The sequence below is a fragment of the Rattus rattus genome, chromosome 1, assembly GCF_011064425.1.
Source record: "Rattus rattus isolate New Zealand chromosome 1, Rrattus_CSIRO_v1, whole genome shotgun sequence".
NCBI lineage: Eukaryota > Metazoa > Chordata > Mammalia > Rodentia > Muridae > Rattus > Rattus rattus.
Window position 1 is genome coordinate 174,769,349 of NC_046154.1, and position 17,387 is coordinate 174,786,735.

General features: G+C 46.5%; 1 protein-coding gene across 2 annotated transcripts; it reads right to left on the reverse strand.

The window, feature by feature from the left end:
• Window positions 1-405: 405 nt before the first annotated feature.
• Window positions 406-16,598, reverse strand: Nudt4 (nudix hydrolase 4). Of its 2 annotated transcripts, none has more exons than XM_032911658.1 (5): window positions 16,090-16,598; window positions 5,062-5,172; window positions 4,582-4,626; window positions 3,123-3,210; window positions 406-2,860 (listed from the first exon to the last, which is right to left on the reverse strand). In XM_032911658.1, exons 1-5 carry the CDS (start codon window positions 16,183-16,185, stop codon window positions 2,658-2,660), a joined length of 543 nt encoding a protein of 180 aa, XP_032767549.1. In that variant the 5' UTR covers window positions 16,186-16,598; the 3' UTR covers window positions 406-2,657. The 2 variants fall into 2 exon arrangements, with proteins under 2 accessions (XP_032767549.1, XP_032767560.1); XM_032911669.1 differs by having other exon boundaries at window positions 3,123-3,207; window positions 16,090-16,597.
• Between the last annotated feature and the right edge of the window lie 789 nt (window positions 16,599-17,387).

A 17,387-nucleotide genomic window follows, 5' to 3' on the forward strand; every position in this document is an offset into this window, starting at 1 on the left:
CTGGAGTCTTGGCTATGCTGGAACTCTACCTAGACCAGGCTGGCCTTGAACCTGTGATTAGCATAGCTCCAAAGCTAGGATTAAAGGCATGTGCTGGTATTCTCTACCCAGCCTTTTAATTGCTCTGAAACCTCGAATTCTTAAGTATGCTTTTGAGAGGAAATTATAGTAATTTTTTTATTTACATATTTTGAAACTTCATTGACAAAGATAGATCCAATCCAAGTGTGTGTGTGTGTCTCTCATATGTGATGTTGTTCAGAGGCCAGAACATAGAGCCTCTTGGAGTTATAGGAGTCTCTTTAAGTGGGTGCTAGAACCAAGTCATATAATTTCAAAGTGGAGCAAGCACTTAAGCCCCCTGGTAAAGCATGTACCTTAAAAGATTAGCTTTGAAAACACACACACAGATTATGTTTCTGTTTTTATTTGATGTTTCCAAATGTAAAAAAGTCAAGATCCTTATAATTCTTAAAACAGTTCGAATGCAGCCATCTCACATGAAACCATGCAAAGCAATTCTTGCACACATAACCATTTCTTCACCTTCCCTGTTTCATACAGTGTGATTGACAAAAGAACTGGATGGTTTGCGCTTAGTGGGAAGATGCCATTTCTTTACATCGCCACACAAGTCAATTCTAACATGTTACTTTGCTTTTTTTTCTTTGAACTTCGGAGGCATATGGAACTGGAGAATTTAGCTGCCCCATTTTATTCAGCGCACAAATAAGCACACACAGCAGCCTCCAGGCTGCAGGCGGCTGGGCTGGTAGACATTATCTCTGGTGGATTCAATTGATTTGCAAAAAGAACTGAATTGCCTTAGGTCTTTTCCTTTATAATCTTGCAGTCTGGATTCCAGGAGAATGAGGAACTCTCAGGTGAAGTTTAACAGTGAAGTTGCATTCTGTCACACTCAGTGACTCTCGCTATTTGCATAGACTAAAGACAGTTTTGCTACACGGCATTGAAGAAAATCCTGACCCAGGTGACATGACTTAGTCCAAATGTTTCTGACCAAAGAAATTATACAACAATATTTATAGGCTAACTTTTAAAGAGATGGTTGACATTAATACTGTACATATTTTACATGGCAATACACAGTTCAAGAGTTTATAAAACAGGTTCATGCATTATTACTGCCGAGAGTATCATTTCCATATAAACTCCCGGGCACTTGTGATGGTTTTAGCTGGAAGCAGTATTCTATACAAAACAGTCCAGTTTCTGTTGTGTTTAGTACATCAGAATCGTGAGAAAATGAAAAGATAGAAAATGTCAATCTGTGGGTTCTTTAAAATGTTTCTTTTAAAACACACCCAGAGTACATGACCTCTGTACAAAGAAAAATAGAAAAGGTCTGGACGATCACATTTGATTACGCTACATAATTTAGAATGAACACTACTGGTTGGGTTTTTCTGCTTTGTAACCTAATGTTTTTAGTTCTGCTGCATTTGTGGCACGAGATCTCATTTCCAAAACGGCACCAGTTTTCCTTCCTTACAGGTAAGGACATTGGCTGGCAGCAGCAACATTACAATTTAAAGGTTAACAGGTTACAGATGTCCTAACTGTACTGTTCTATGCTTGCCAGTTAAGAGTATTTACAAAAGGCTCACTTCCTCCATAACTTCCTGAAGGAAATGTAGGTACTTTTCCATGGGGTGGCCCATTTTGAGAGAGCACAAAGACAAGGTACCATAGTTCTAGTTCCCTCACAGTTAACTCATCTGACAAGCTGCTTACTGACACTCAAGACAGTGTCTTAGGCCTAGGACAGCCATTTTGTTTAGTGTGATACAGCAGTCACTGACTGGCATCCAAGGTTAGAGTCTAATCCAGTGGTCAACAATGTTGTTGCTAAACTGAAAATATGAAGAGCAGTGTGGCCCCTAACACAGTCTGTGTCGGAAGGAGCAGGGAGGAAGTAGCGGCAGAGTGTGCTGAACAGACCTCTCTGAACAGTTTCAGAATGAGCTGTGCTGAGCCACAAGTTCCTGACAGTTTTCCCTAAAAATGGAGCGATTCATATGGAATCACTGTGTCAGAGGGGAGGCAGTGCCCGTGCACTGACATAATCCTTGCTGTGGACAAATTCTCCGATAGAGTAAACTTGAGTGCTTGGTCAAAGGCGACTGGGCCGTCCATACAAATCAGCCCAAACCTGCAGCTTACAGCGACTCTCTTAAACAAGTTTTGGGGCACATATATATATATATATATTTTTAAATACCAAGAATATTTTTCATTAATCCCAAAGATTTGGTGACTATTTGATACTGTAAGAAAAAAATATTAGGGCAAAAACATACCCAACAACCAGTTGATCTGTCAAAATAAGAATAGAATGTTGAGTGTTCAAAAGTGAAATTTTAAGAAAGGTTATAAAAATGAGAACCAAAGTAATGGGGTAGACTTACAATTAAGGCTTTAAAAAAAATCCACATGGCTTTGGCATCTTAAAGTATTTTTGCTATTTTGCTATTTATTTTAAAAGACTTGAAAGCATCTGAAATACATGCAAATTATTTGAAACCCCTGCATGGCAAATCTAGAGTCTGCCAGCAGCAGTCAGATGTGTTAGAAGTAAAAAAGCCTCTCTCCCTGTGACATGTGCCATGACACAATGGGGGAGGGGCCCCAGCTCTCTATCTTATACTGGATGGCACCCCAGAGGGCGGTGCAGCAGTCACAAACAAGGCGTTGTTATCTGGGAGGGAAGGGACCGTGGAATTCCCATTGGTTGGAGAACACCCCAGCTTCAGCCTTTCCAGGTACTCTGCGTGGACAGGCTTATGACACTGAAGAACCTTGATTGCGTCTTCCACTTTGAACCACTCTCTCTTCCTCCCTAGGACAGGACAGCAACAGTTACTGTACGGTCAGTTTAAAAGGCATATCCTACTAATTAACATGAGATTCCCTTTCTCTACCTCCCTCTCCCCCAATCAATGAGTTTTCTACTTCCTAAATCACTTAATATGGCAGGGAAAAACAAGACAATTGCAAAGTAACATACATGTTCACCTTCCCCCCTCAAAGGAGTAACCAAAATATCAGCGGAGATGCAGTTACAAAACGTCGGAGTGACTGGGTAAAGAACAGGGGCTTACCTATGTTAACAGAGTCTTCCCAGTCTTCCAATATTTCAGTGACTGTCAGAACATAAACATATGTTCTGTGCTTCCGGTCTTGATTCTGCTTCAATAGAAAAGAAAAGCATTTTAATTCACAGCTCTGGCACAGCGACCAGCACAGCATACTGTGCTTGTGTGACAGTGCAGAATGTGTGTGTCTGTAATTCAAAATTGGCATTGGCAAGATGGCTCAACACTGAACTGAGTTAGGTTTTGGGAACCCAAAAGTAGTTGTTCTAGCCAGTTGAGGTCAGAGTTAAGACCCTATCTCAAGAGAGACACTTGCGGGTATGGTGGTGTACCCCAGGAACCCCAACACTTGGGAGGGTAAGGCAGCTTGCATTCCAGTGAAGTATCAAAATCAGAAACAGAGGACCAGCAATGCCAATGGGAAAATTGCTAAAGATGTTACTATGCTATGATACTCAGGCCATATTGACAAGTGTAATTGGTATCCACGTTATCACAGTAAAACTTGTATTTCTCAGTTCAGCCAGAAGATGGTGCTGTGCAACTGTGTAAACCAGTGCTACAGAGGCTTTGAGTGCTAGCTTAAGAACTGTATTTTTAAATTTTACTTCATGTGCCTGAGTGAAGGTCAGATCTCCTGGAACTAGAATTACGGTTGTGTGAACCACAATGTGAGTGGGAATTGAACTCAGGTACTCTGGGAAAAACTAGCACTCACTCTTAGCCATTTCTCTAGCCAAGAACTGGTGAATTAATTATCAATTCCAAGTTAATACACAGTTTAATCCCTAAAGGCTTCACCTCTAAGGTTCTGTCACAAAGACTGAGCTAACTCTTGATCGTTGATAAGGAAGTCCCCTTATCTCTGGGGTACCACACTGACTAGAGGTGGATGCACTGACTTCAGAACCCTGCCTCTTCTCCCATCGTCCCTTTCTGAGGATCCATCCTGCCTTCATTTAGTAGGAGGCAACACAGACGAGGTTTTTATTTTAGCATCTATTCCTTGTACCTGAGTTTTCTGTCTTCTGGTCCTTAAAGCCATTCTTTTTTTTATTTATTTATTTTTTTTCCTTTTTCTTGGAGCTGGGGATCGAACCCAGGGCCTTGCGCTTTCTAGGCAAGTGCTCTACCACTGAGCTAAATCCCCAACCCCCTTAAAGCCATTCTTATGTTGTCCAGTGTTACATGCTGAACTGGACAGAACCCACAATCACCCCTAGATCTTAGACTGCTGAAGCCGCTGCCTGTGCCCAGGTCCCACTGAATCCAGGAGAGTCTTTCTGTCAGCCCCACCCCCACGGTCAGACACCGGTAACCACCCAAGCATACAAACTTGAGGCAACCTCCCCAGTCCTCGCCACTGACCTGCCTACTGGTAGTTTTAGAGGAACCTGGTTCGGGCAGCTGTTAGGAAAGAATTGTGAATTCTAGATCAGTAAGTGAGGGCTATTTTGTAACTCACCTCAAATATTCCCAGGAGTCTGCCTAATTTTCCTTTGACTCCAGCCTGTTAAAAAAGAGTTGGTAAGTGAAATACTTGTCTTCCATAATAACCTTTATAAGCTTTGTTTATTCGCCACCTATGTATAGAATAGTGGCTTAATTCACACACACACAATCCTGCTGACTGCCTGGGTTCATTAGACTTACATTCACATGATAAAATAAAATGTCTCTGTTCCATACAGTACTGATGATATAGCTCTCAGGTAAGGCCACCATCTTATACATTTTTCATTACTAATCAAGCAATGTCTGATAACAGTGAAACTGCATTAACATCATTTTAGCTGTTTACCACATACAAAAAACAAACTTCAGCAAAATGTAATCTGAACAATATACTTCTAACCACTGCAGATGACAGCACTATCAGCTGCCGATTACCTGGCAAAGCGCCAGAAGCCCGTCCTGTAAAAGCCCAAGACAGTCTTCCTCTCACCTCTTCATACACTTCCCTTGCAGCAGCACCGCCAGGCTCCTCCTCCGGCTCCACCCCTCCTCCCGGCACGATCCATTGGTCTGGGTACCGACTGCTGCTCACCAACAGCACCTGCAAGACCCGTGATAGCCCCGTGCTGTGATACTGTCTCCTGGACTCCGGACCAACCTGAAATCTCACGGAAATTATTAAGGGCCCATACCAAGATACAGAGTCACATCACTAAACCATCCTGCCTCTGCAGACTCAATTGTACTGGGGTGGGGATCAGTGACACAGGTTCTCACAATGTAGCTTTGGCTAACCTGGAACTCAGCGTGTAGACCAGGCTGGCCCGGGACTCTGGCCGCTTTGGGATCATTTAAGCTACCAGGATTTAAGGAGTGCAGCTTCCCAGTTCCTAGGCAAATGTATTAACCCCAAGTGGATGCACTGAGGTTGTGGTCATCACCTCAGTTACTTTGGGGGGTGGTACATGTGCATGCATCCCCAGGCATGACTGTGGAGACCCGATGGGAGTGTCACTCTCATCTCACCGAACCTGGCGCTCCCAGCATACACCTGGGATCGGCCTGTCTATTTCCCCCATCCCCAGGCTGGAGTCAAAGGCGTGCACCAGCACACACAGCACTCACATGGATGCCCGGGTACTCTACCCACCAGGTCGCTTCCCACATTTACATATCAGTTACTCGAGCTATAGAATCTTTTCTCTTACAATGAAGAAACATTGCCACAGGCAGGCCACCCTATTCTATTCCCCCATGATCTAAGAGAAGACAAGTCCCAGAGACAGGAGCGGGGAAATGCATGGCCACACTAGCTGGGCTGAGTGTGAGGCACCCACATACTCCACAGCCAGTGGGTGATCAGTCGGATGGCCAGCTCACACCCAGCAAGGGCATGTGCATACAGCCCACTAGCTTTATCGTCCAATGTACTCCTCGGGCTCTTGAAAGCTAGGGGTTCTTTTTTTTTTTAATTTATTAATTTATTTCAAAATGTAATTTTAAATTAATTTTAATTAGTATGTGTATAAATTATGAAAAATTATAAACATTTCAAGGTGTTTCATATTTACAAATATACGAATTTATTACAACTTTAATGACTACTGATTACCATATTTGTATGTTCATCTTTTTTACTGGATTTTTAAAAAATTTATCTCAAATGTTATCCACTTTCCTGGTTTCCCGCCCATGAACCCCCTATCCCATCCACCCACCCCCTTTCTGCCTCCCCCCCCCCTGACATTCCTCTGCACTGGGGGTCCAACCTTGGCAAGACCAAGGGCTTCTCCTTCCTGGTGCCCAACAAGGCTATCCTCTGCTATGGAGCCATGGGTCTGTCCATGTGTGCTCTTTGGATGGTGATTTAGTCCCTGGGAGCTCTGGTTGACTGATATTGTTGTTCTTATGGGGTTGCAAACCCCTTCAGCTCCTTCAATCCTTTCTCCTAACTCCTCCAATGGGGACCCCATTCTCAGTTCAATGGTTGCCTGTGAGCGTCCGTCCACCTGTTATTTGTCAGGCTCTGGCAGTGCCTCTCAGGAGACAGCTATATCAGGCTCCTGTCAGCATGCACTTCTTGGCATCAGCAATATTGTCTGGTTGTGGTGGCTATATGTACATGGGGTGGATGTCAGTCTCTGGATGGCCTTTCCTTTAGTCTCTGCTCCACTCTTTGTCCCTGTATTTCCTCCCATGAGCATTTTTGTTCCCCCTTCTAAGAAGGACTGAAACATCGTACTTTGGTCGTCCTTATTCTTGAGCTTCATGTGGTCTGTGGATTGTATCTTGGGTAATTCAAGCTTTTGGGTTAATATCCACTTATCAGTGAGTGCATACCATGTGTGCTCTTTTGTGATTGGGTTACCTCATTCAGGATGATATTTTCTAGTTGCATCCATTTGCCTATGAATTTCATGAAGTCATTGTTTTTGATAGCAGAGTACTCCATTGTGTAAATAAATAAATATACCACATTTTCTGTATCGATTCCTCTGCTGAAGGGCACCTGACTATTATAAAAGGCTGCTATGAACATAGTGGAGCATGTGTCCTTGTATGTTGAAGCATCTTTTGGGTGTGTATCCAGGAGTGGTAGAGCTGGCCCTCAGGGAGTGCTGTGTCCCATCTTCTGAGGCACTCCAGACTGATTTCTAGTGGTTGTACCCAAGCTAGAGCTTCTATAGGAGACACCGCGTGGCTTTATGTTTTATATCATGTAATATTCAGATTTCAGTGCTTGTTAACTAGGAAGTAGTCACCATCACTCACTTTGCATTTTTTCTGGTGCTTTTTATGCTGTTGTGACAGCAAGGTGAAAACAGACCAGAAGAGCTGCAAAGTCACCTGTCCTTTTACAGGAGAGACTTACACACTGACCAATAAGAGCATAAGCCCAAAGGATTAAAAACCAAACCAAACCAACCAAACAACAACAAACACCTTATTCTCACCTCAAACAAGGATCCAAGTCTCCAACAGTTTACTTACTAGCACTGAGGTAATAAACATTACAATCATTGAACAAATGAAAGACTGAAATGCACTTATTCAAGTATTAAAAAGGTTCAAACAACCAAATCCTCAAGAAGGTAACAGAGGCCTTACTTAATCATCCTGAACAAAAACGCTGTAGAATTCCTGCAGCCTGCTGCCTTCCTTCCTCCCTTCAAGTACATCTCAGTAGGTCTTCCTGTGGACTGTGAACACACAGAGCTTATTCGGTGGTACTTGGGATCAAACCCAAGGACTTGAACATGCCTAACTGGCTTCCTGTTGCTGTGATAACACTCTCAAAAACTTGGAGGAGGGAGGAAAGGGTTTATTTGGTTTATACCTCCAAGTCATAATCCATTACTGAAAGCAGTCAGGGCAGTCGCTGAGGAAGAACTCATGGAGCACTGTTACTCACTGGCTTATGCTCACCCAGCTTACATAACCCAGACCTACTTGCCTAGGGATGGTGCCACCCACAGTGGGCCGAGCCTGCTTTCCCACTTTTCTCGGTAATCTCAGACAATCTCTCACTGACATAGCCTCAGACCAATCTGAGCTCAACCAAAGTTCCCTCTTCTCAGGGAAATCTGTTGTGTCAAGGTGACAATAAACTTAGCAGCACAGCAGGCAAGAACTCAAAAAGTAAGCTATACTCTTATCTCCCCTCCCCTCAAGGAGGTGGGGGGAGACTGATCCCCAATGTGGATACTACCTTTTTGACAAAGACAGTACCAATCTTTTTGTCCCTTCTGCTAGAGAAGTCTGCTGGCTCTCCAGAGCTCAGAAACAAGGGGTTCACGCCTATGTGAGTAAGGATGATGTTTGTGTGTCTGCATGCATGAGTGTGCAGAGGGAGATGGGTTGTGTCTTCCTGGTGCTCACCACTTCGGCTAGGTTGGCCAACCAGCTCCTGGATCTGCCGCCCGCACCACTCAGAGCGTTGTGTCACTACGCCAGGCTTTTCATACAGGCGCTAAGGAGTCAACTTTCTCCAAATTCAAAGCTTCAGTTGACCATAGTGATTCAACAGTTCCTCTAATCTGCTGCTCTTGCCATGCAGGTCTAACACAACACTGCTGTGCTGCCTACACGATTCCTTTAAGCATGGCAACCCAGGAAACACTGTCACAACATAATGGTTGGCAAGGCATTAGCTGAAGCACTTGTGGCTGCTTTGAGGGCAATAGCATCCTGGCCAGATAAGAGCTTTAAACGCAACGCTTACTATCTGCAAACAGGGCCTAAGTTCATTCCTAATTAGAAGTGAAGAAGCAGGCCTTGGTCAGAGCTGGCAGTGATGGAAGACGGGAGCCTGAACTTGACGCACACTGAGTACAGTGAATGGCTTAGTGCTAAGGGAACCACTGACCCTGCAGGCCTAACGTGAGCGGCTGGACTCAGCAGGCCCTGACAGCCGCTGTGAGCTCCATGCTCTCCTGCCTGCTCACTGCCAAATACTGCTGGCTTTCTAACTCTGAGCATGAAGACAAGATGGCAGAAAATATATATTTAAAAACTGTAAAGACTCACTAAAAATAGGCTATGCATTGATGTGCAATACACTACTGAAAAGTTGGGTAAAATTTAAATAATCAATCCAGAATTCTGTAGGGCAAGAGTCTTTATGTTCAAATTTACCTCAAAGAAAGCAAGGCTGCAAGTCCCACTTCAGTAAGGCATTAACCTGACCAATGACCTGCAGGCTTTAAAACACACCCCGTATGCCCTGTAGTGAGGCCGACCCTGGCTCTGACTCTCAGTTTCTCAGTTACTAGCCTCCAGCTCTGGTCAGAGTTAAGAGGTGACCTGGTACTACTTTTACCCCATAATTCTGTGCGGACTTCCTTGTGCTTTTATAATGGGTCAGGACAGTGCGCACAGATGGCCAGCCACTTATTAAATTAAGTCTCAAAACCACTGGTATTCATTGAGCCCTAAAAAAATAAAACCAGTGTCAGGAATCTAGGTTGGTGAGTGTTCTCATTCATATTCATCCCCACCCCCACAGACAGACACTGCATCCCCTTCAGCTGTGATGGGGTCTCCTGTAGAACTGGCTGGCCTCAAACCCATTATATTGTTAAGGATGGCCTTGAACCCCAGACCCTCCTGCCTCTGCCTCAAGAGCTGTATGTTCCACAGTGCCCAGCTCCAAGCCTTGACAAGATTCGTCAGTGTCCACACCTTTGTGAAGGCAGGTTTGCGATCTAGCACATTTCTCTAAAGGCTTCTCACCCCACAACTCTACTCCCTTCACCTGCCACTTCCACTGTGCTGAAGGAACCCTGTGACTTTCTGACCTTTCCTGGTTTATGGTGCATCAGAGACGCATGTAGCGGATACAGCTATTTAAGAAACAAATTCAAAATCCAGTACACCTCAACTCCTGTCATATTTCAGGTGCCACAGACCACACTACAGAGATCCAGACTTCAGGAGGTGAAAGGTGTAACCTGGTTATCCTCAAGGTATTCTTGGAGGTGAGAAGAAAATCATACACTGGGTTAGTACTTCATGGCTTTAAGCCAGGACACTGGACATACATAAATTCTGGGCAAGTAACTTAGCCTAATCCAGTTACTTACCCAGAGTCTCTTGATATTCTAAAAAATATTAACTCTGATCAAACAGTAACTTCAAGGTTACCTTTCCAAGAAGGATCAACTTAATAAGCATGTTAATACTTATGGGTACGAGAACTATGGCATCAAACTACCAGCTTCGCTAGGTAAAGAGAAGATAAATAGCACAGCAGAGATCTGAAGACTAGTTAAAGTATTACTAAGTGCTGTCTACTCATCCTGAATATCCATCACATCTGAGAGGGAAGGGCAGGGTGAGGAATGAGCAGGAGGCCTGTATGACACACACTTGAGATCCCCACACTTAGGGAGTAGAGGTAGGAGTAAGACTTTGAAGTCAGTTTGGACTGCATGAAGCCATGTATAAAAAAACCAAAAAAACAAAACAAAACAAAAAAAGGTACAGGGGGCTGGAGAGATGGCTCAGTGGTTAAGAGTGCTGACTGCTTTTCAGAGGACTAGGGTTCACATCCCAGTGCCCACATGGTGCCTCACGACTATTTAGAATGCCAAACCTTCTAACCTCCCCGGGCAACGGGAACAGACAAATTATTTTGGTAAAGCCTGAGTGCTGTTTTCCCTAACTCAAAATAAGGTATATTTATAAAAGATTCACTTATCTTTTTCCAGTTAAGAGTTCAAGCCAAGAAAAGGGGAGTGGTGACCCAGGCTACAATCCCAGCTATTCTGGAGGGAAGCAGAAGGCCACAAGTCAAGGCTGAGTTAGTACAAGGCCACCGTGAGCAATTTAGTGGTTTTTTTTTTTTTTTTTGTCTTTTTGGATTTGCTGTTTTTAAGATTTATTATGTACAGTGTCCTGCCTGCTTGTAATATATGCATGGTGGCCAGAAGAGGGCACCAGATCACATAGATGGTTTTGAGCCACCGTGGAATTGAACTCCGAACCTCTAGAAAAATATCTAGTGCTCTCTCTGATAACCTGAGCCATCTCTCTAGTCCTCAGTGAGATCTTGAATCAAAAATAAAGGCAATGTGACCCTGAATTCAGTGTAATTCCTGCCTCACACCCACAAGCCTGAGCTCAAGCCCTGGCGGGGGCTGTGGCAATTGTAGGAATTCAATCTGCAGTGCAGTGTCTTTCACTGAATGAAGTGAGTGCCCCACCAGGGAGCCACATTGTCTGAGACAAGGTCTAGACCAAACTAGCCTGGAGTCTTAAGACCAAGCTGGCCTTGAACTTATGACCCTTTGCCTTGGCCTCGGGAGTGCAGAGGCAAAAAGCACGAACCCTCATGCATAACAGAAGTTAAGCCAGGAAAAATATAATGAAGTATACTCTTCAAATACGAACCACTCAGAACCCACCTTTTACCTTTCTTCTTTCATTATGAAGAGTCTTTCACAAATCACTCTCTTTCCAGTGCTGGGTCTTACACATGCTAGGTAAGTTCTACTGAGCTATATCCCCCACCTTTAAAAGAGACTGATGCCAGACCTGGTGGCTCCTGAGTGCAATCCCAGCACTGTAGAAAGGACACAGGGAGATACTGTCAACAAACAAAAGAAAATCTGACCTGGGTCGGCGAGATGGCTCAGCTGGTAAGGTCGTTTGCTGACAAGCCTGAGTACCCGAGTTCAATCCCACGGACCCACAAGGTAGAGGGAAAGAAAAGAATTCTACAAACTGTCCTCTGACCTCCATAGCATCTCCTCCCATCCACATACGTGCATGCAAGTAAGAATTTGAATGTGGGGACTGCTCGGTTGTGTGAGAGCAAGTGTCACTGTTCCCATGCGAACCTTGGGACACTAGTGCTCACACTAGTGCTCGCTTGCCCAGGGACTGTGCTCGCCAGGTGTGAGTTCACCTGGTTTCATTATATCTTTGTTTGTTGGTGGGCAAATCAGACTAGGAATATCCTTTGCACATGTAGAATCTAAAATCAGGTCGACACCATTTATTTTTGGGTGTGTGTAGGGGGAGGTGAGGAGGGACAAGGGAATGAAGCCATTTATCTACCCAGTCACAACAGCAAGCAACAGTTCCTAGTCATTATATTGCCTTCAGAAACTGGACAGCTGACCCCAAACTCCCTCCATAAACACTGTAGATTCCCCCAGAGAAACCTATCAAAAAGAACTATTGCTTAGCACCCCCAAAGCAGATAAATGGGACCTACTGGGTGTGCAAACATTCTAATTGATAAGCGGATAGCATCACTGAAGCAACGAAGCAGAACTATAGAGAACTCTTCTGGGCGGAAGAAGCAACCACAGCCAAAGAAAGGCAAGTAGACACTCAGTCTTGCAGGTAAGCCTTGGCTGACTCCAAAGGAAAGAACAGCCCACCGGGCTGTAGAATTATCCTGAAATCACCCTAGGACAAACACCCCAGAAGCAGCTGCCTGGTTTGCTGGCCTAAGGTCCTCCTTCAGGTCTGGGGGAGCCAGTCACAGATACAATGTTTCTAAAAAGTGTACCTGGGGGAGGGGTATTGCTCAGCGCTAAGAGTGCTTGCTTGCCTAGCAGGCAGAAACTGACTTCCATTGTCCAGCCACAAAGGAGCACATAGGAAAGAAATGTTGACGAAGTAGTCTCCATTGAACAGCCTACCTTTTCAGTGACTCAAATCTCTTGGTCAAATATGCCAATACCTGTGGACTGGGAGACTGCCAGGGGGTAAATGACAACTGACCCTACCTGTGAAGACCAGCAGGGGCGGTTTTATTGCACTAGGATTCCGGATTAGGACTGACACCTCTTCCTCGCCCTGGTCTTAGTTTTACATCTCGAGGGGCCTTCATTTCACCATGCCTTACTTTTACGGTTTGATTTTGCTGGACTTGGATTCTCCTAAGACATCAATCTCTACAGCAGACTAGCTGAGAGGGAGGCCCGACAATTAGAGCCACTGGCCCAGACAGGACTGGTGTCCTTGCAGACTGATTTGCCTATGCCTTCCCCTTGCCTGGATTCAACCCAGGATGGAGTTGCTTCTATGTCCCATTTTGCTCTCAAATCCCCCTCAAAAATCTAAAATTGAAATGTACTTCCTGTCTTGCCTGGTGTTACATATGAGGTGCTGTTTTCTGCTGGAGGCTTTGTGTGTGGTAGGTAGGCAAGCATTTCCACCACTGAGCTACATTCTCTACCCAAGGTTCTTAGCTGCCCTTGCTGACCAGAGCCCCAAGTCATCCTCCTCTATTTGGGATGCTCCAATTCCCTCAGACACACAGTGGGCTCCGGAACCAAGGCACACAAAAGAAAGCACTCTGGGCCTCTGTTATTTCCTCCTGTTTCATCTTCCCGTCCCCTACAGTATATGTTCCTTACCAGCTCGAACTATCCACTACTCAAATACATATGCAAACATATTCAATGGAATCGCCATGCCAACATCATCTGTCCCCATGGAAGCAGTGTACCAGCTACTCTCCAGACAACGCGGGTTTGTCCGGAAGCTGAAGGCACAACTAGAGAGGTTGCTCAGATACACTGAAGACTTAGAAACAAGACTTCATGCAAACAAGTCCTGCTTGCTGTGACCTTGGGACAAGTTACTTCTGCACCCCAATTCACATGCCCTGTCACTCTGTAGACCAGGTCGGCCTTGAACCCAAACCCCCTCTTGCCTCCCACAAGCTGGCATTTAAGGCGTGCACAAGTATGAACCGCTAGTATTAGAAAAGCCCGTTCTAGGTGGGCATCAAGGCTCTCGCCTATAATCCCAGCACGCAGGTGAGCCAATGGGAGCTCTCTGTAGCCTTTTAGGATCAGACAGTAATTAACTCTTTATTTGAAGTTACTCTCGTCCTTGAAGCATACATTTAAATGTTCTAACCAGGACCTACAACTCCTTAAGCCAACAGATAAGCACTTTTTACCCATTAGCTGGAGAGGTAGGACAAGCGGCTCGTGTCGATCCTTGGAAGGCTAGTAGTATAATCTCATCGGGGAGGACATCTGTAGCTTTCCTAGACATCTTACTGTTTTGCTAAGTCTATCCGTAATTAGCACAGAATAAAGAGCCTCAGCTGTATGAAACCACAGAAGTAAAATTTCTCAAGAGCCAAACCAGATGCTGAAAGTTGGCTGTGTGCTCAGGAGAATTCCAGAGTCTTCCCTCCGAGCATATCCCCTAACAAGTTGATTCACTGGGCTCCCCAGCCTACAGGCTCCAAGAGCCAGAGCTTTATATAATGATTTCTCTAACACTCCCAGGCTTGCTCATCTCACTGTATTTAAAAGTACTAGTCTCACTTTGAAAGCAGGCTGTAGCAATTATCTTACAGCAACTTCCTGGAGGGCAGGAGAGAGGGAGAGAGCCCAGGATTTAACCCAGGGCTTCAGTGATCACAGGAAGCGCTACCAAAGCCATCTCCTTTAGCACCACTCCCAGCAGAAACAATTTCCAAGCACACCCGAACCTACCTACCTTCTTAAGGCCATCTAGGAAGCTCTCATCAAGGCTGCTTTTGATTTCTCCCATCTCCACAGCTTCCCCTAGGGATACAGAGATACAGGCCCCCCCCCCCATCGCACCCTCAAATACCCACACACACTCAAAACGGGGCCTGAATTTCCAACTGTATGTTATGGCACAATTTCAAAGGTAACTTACAAAGGCCTTTAAATTTAGCCTCACAAAATACAGGGCAGCTGACTGCTGAGCAGAGCCCCTTTACCAAGAGGCCGGCTTTCTGGAGTAGGAACTAGATCCCTACAACGACGGCTTCCTAATTCTATCATCCTGGACAAAAGTACTTCTGCTCAAAGCTGTCGTCTCACCTAGAAAACAGGGCTGACCAGTACTACCCCAAGTGCTAAAAGGATTAAATATAACCCTCCCCTGGCTGCACCTAACTCATTGTAAACGCTCAACGATGTAAAAATCCGGTAGAGCGGTGAACAGGTCAGACAGGATCCTTGGTCACTATTCGCTACTACGTGCTTTTAGGTTTAGTTTGTCTGGCCCTAGAACGGTGCCTCCTTCAAAGAGTCCCCCGACCCCTCCCTCGAGAGACTGAATTTAAGGCTTACTGGCTTTTCTCCCTTTGTGCACTTTTAAAAAAGCCCTTATATTTCGTTCTCTTCTAAGTAGAACCACTTCAAAGACCTTTCTTTCTCTGGAAGTTCCTTCAGGATTCGGGTTTAACGCTTAAAAGGTTTCAAAACAACCTGAACTGTTTGTTTCTTAAAAAAAAAAATAAATATAACGCAAGAGCGGTTTAAAGATCATAACTTTCTAGCACGCGGTTTTTTTGTTAACAACCACTGAGTGTATGCTGTCATAGCTAACTACTGGGCCTTGCAATAAGGAAGCCATTAAATTCCCATCTCCGGCTTTACATCTTGTGCTCTTCTGGGCACGGGTAAAGACGCAGAACTCAGAACGACAACTTTTTCCTCTATCAGTTCATTTTAGGTGTGGCAGCGCTACAAGATTTCCCCCAGCTACCAAGTGACTTAACTATCCAGAGCAAGATTAAAAAAAAAAACAACAAACAATCATTTAAAAACCGAATATAACTGAAATTAAACATAATAGGCCCTCCCAGAGAATACTCCAAAGGCCCCTATCAAGCCAATGCGGTGGGGGGGGGGGCGTAAAATTACACGCCGCTCCTTCCCAGATGTCAAGTCACACCGCAGAGCAGCCTTGAGAAACCAGAAGAGCGAGAGATCGCCGGGCCGAAAAGGGCAACTTTGCCCCCGTTTCTGGCCTATCTTGTCCTTTTTGGCCTCATTCCATCTCTCGCTGGCCATCTTTCGGTCGTCAGAGAAACTTTAAAAGCGGAGGCCGCTTTGCGAAAAAGGAGGTATCTAACGTAATTAAACCAACAGCCTGCGATCTAATGGGCGAGCCCAGCGACCGGTCTCCAGCTCCGGGCGTGAGGGTTGCCGGTGACCCGCAGACCCGGGGGATGCAGGGGGGTGCGGGATGGAGCCCGGCCGCCAGCCTTTGTCCCCGCGCTTACCTCGTCCTCCTGCTCGCTGCGGAAGCACAGGCAGGCCGCCCGCTTCTTGAAGCCCTCGCGGTCGTATGTCCGCGTCTGGTTGGGCTTGAACTTCATCCTAGAGCCGGGCTCCTGCAGCCGCTGCTCCGGCCGCCACCGTGGGGACCCGGCCGCCGCCACCCCGCCGGGGAGTCGGACCGAACGAAGTCGCGGTGCTCCGGAGCCGGTGGGACGGGAGGCGGCGGCGGCGCGGACACGGACGGCGAGGCCGGGCGGCCGCCGGGAGGACGCGGGGCGGAACGCGGGTCACTGCAGTCCGGGCGCAGCGGTGGAAGCGCCGCCTCTGCTCGGGCGCCCGCCGCTCTCCATGGAGCCCGCAGCCGCTCGCAGCCACTCTTTGCTTGCACCCGCCGCCGCCACCGCCGCCGCCACCGCCGCCGGGGGAAGAGCGCGGCTCGTGGCTCGTGCCACGCGGAGACAGTTGGAAGCGGCGGCGCAAACCGAGCAGAGACGCCGAGGATGCGCGCCGCCCCCTTCACCCGCATTTAAGCTGGGCTCCCGCGCGCGCGCGCGTGCGCGCGCTCCTTTGCGCGCGCCATTACGCCTGCGCGCCAGGACCGTTGCCGGGAGGGGGTGGGGTGGGGAGCTGGGGGTGCGGCTTCGGCCCGCTCGGGGGCGGGGCTTGAGGCCTAAGTCTAGGGCTCCACCAGCTCTGCCCTGCCCTCCGGCCAGAGCTCGAGCCCAGTCGCCTTGGAGGGGGTTGGGGCGTGCTTTGTACAAGGCCACAGAAGGGAAGCGATTCGAGACTTCCTGGCCCTCCGTTTTAGTTGTCCGATAGAGTTCCCTTTAGGGACGGGCCCCCAGTATGGGGCCTGGAGCCAGGGTTCCCGGAGCCATTGCATGACTACGAAAGCTTCGCGGTTAGCGCCGCTAGCGAAGGCTAGGATGGTTAAGTTCATTGAGTTCTCTCTCTCCTCTCCCCTTCTTCTCCTTTTCCCCTATTCTCTCCTTCGATGAGGGTGCCTTTATGTGCTCTTCAAGAGTCAGCTCAATGGGGTTGGGGATTTAGCTCAGCGATAGAGCGCCCTTAAAACACAAGGCCCTGGGTTCGGTCCCCAGCTCCGAAAAAAAAAAAAAAAAAAAAAAAAAAAAAAAAAAGAGTCAGCTCAAGCTTTGAAATGTACTATAGACAATTGTCTGTGTTTGTAGCATCCCCCCTCCCCATCTCGGTTCACCCTCCAGAGTGCATTCAGGCACACGGGTTATGGCTGTTATTCTGTGTATATCTCATTCTAAGTAAGGCCACAGCAGTAAATCAA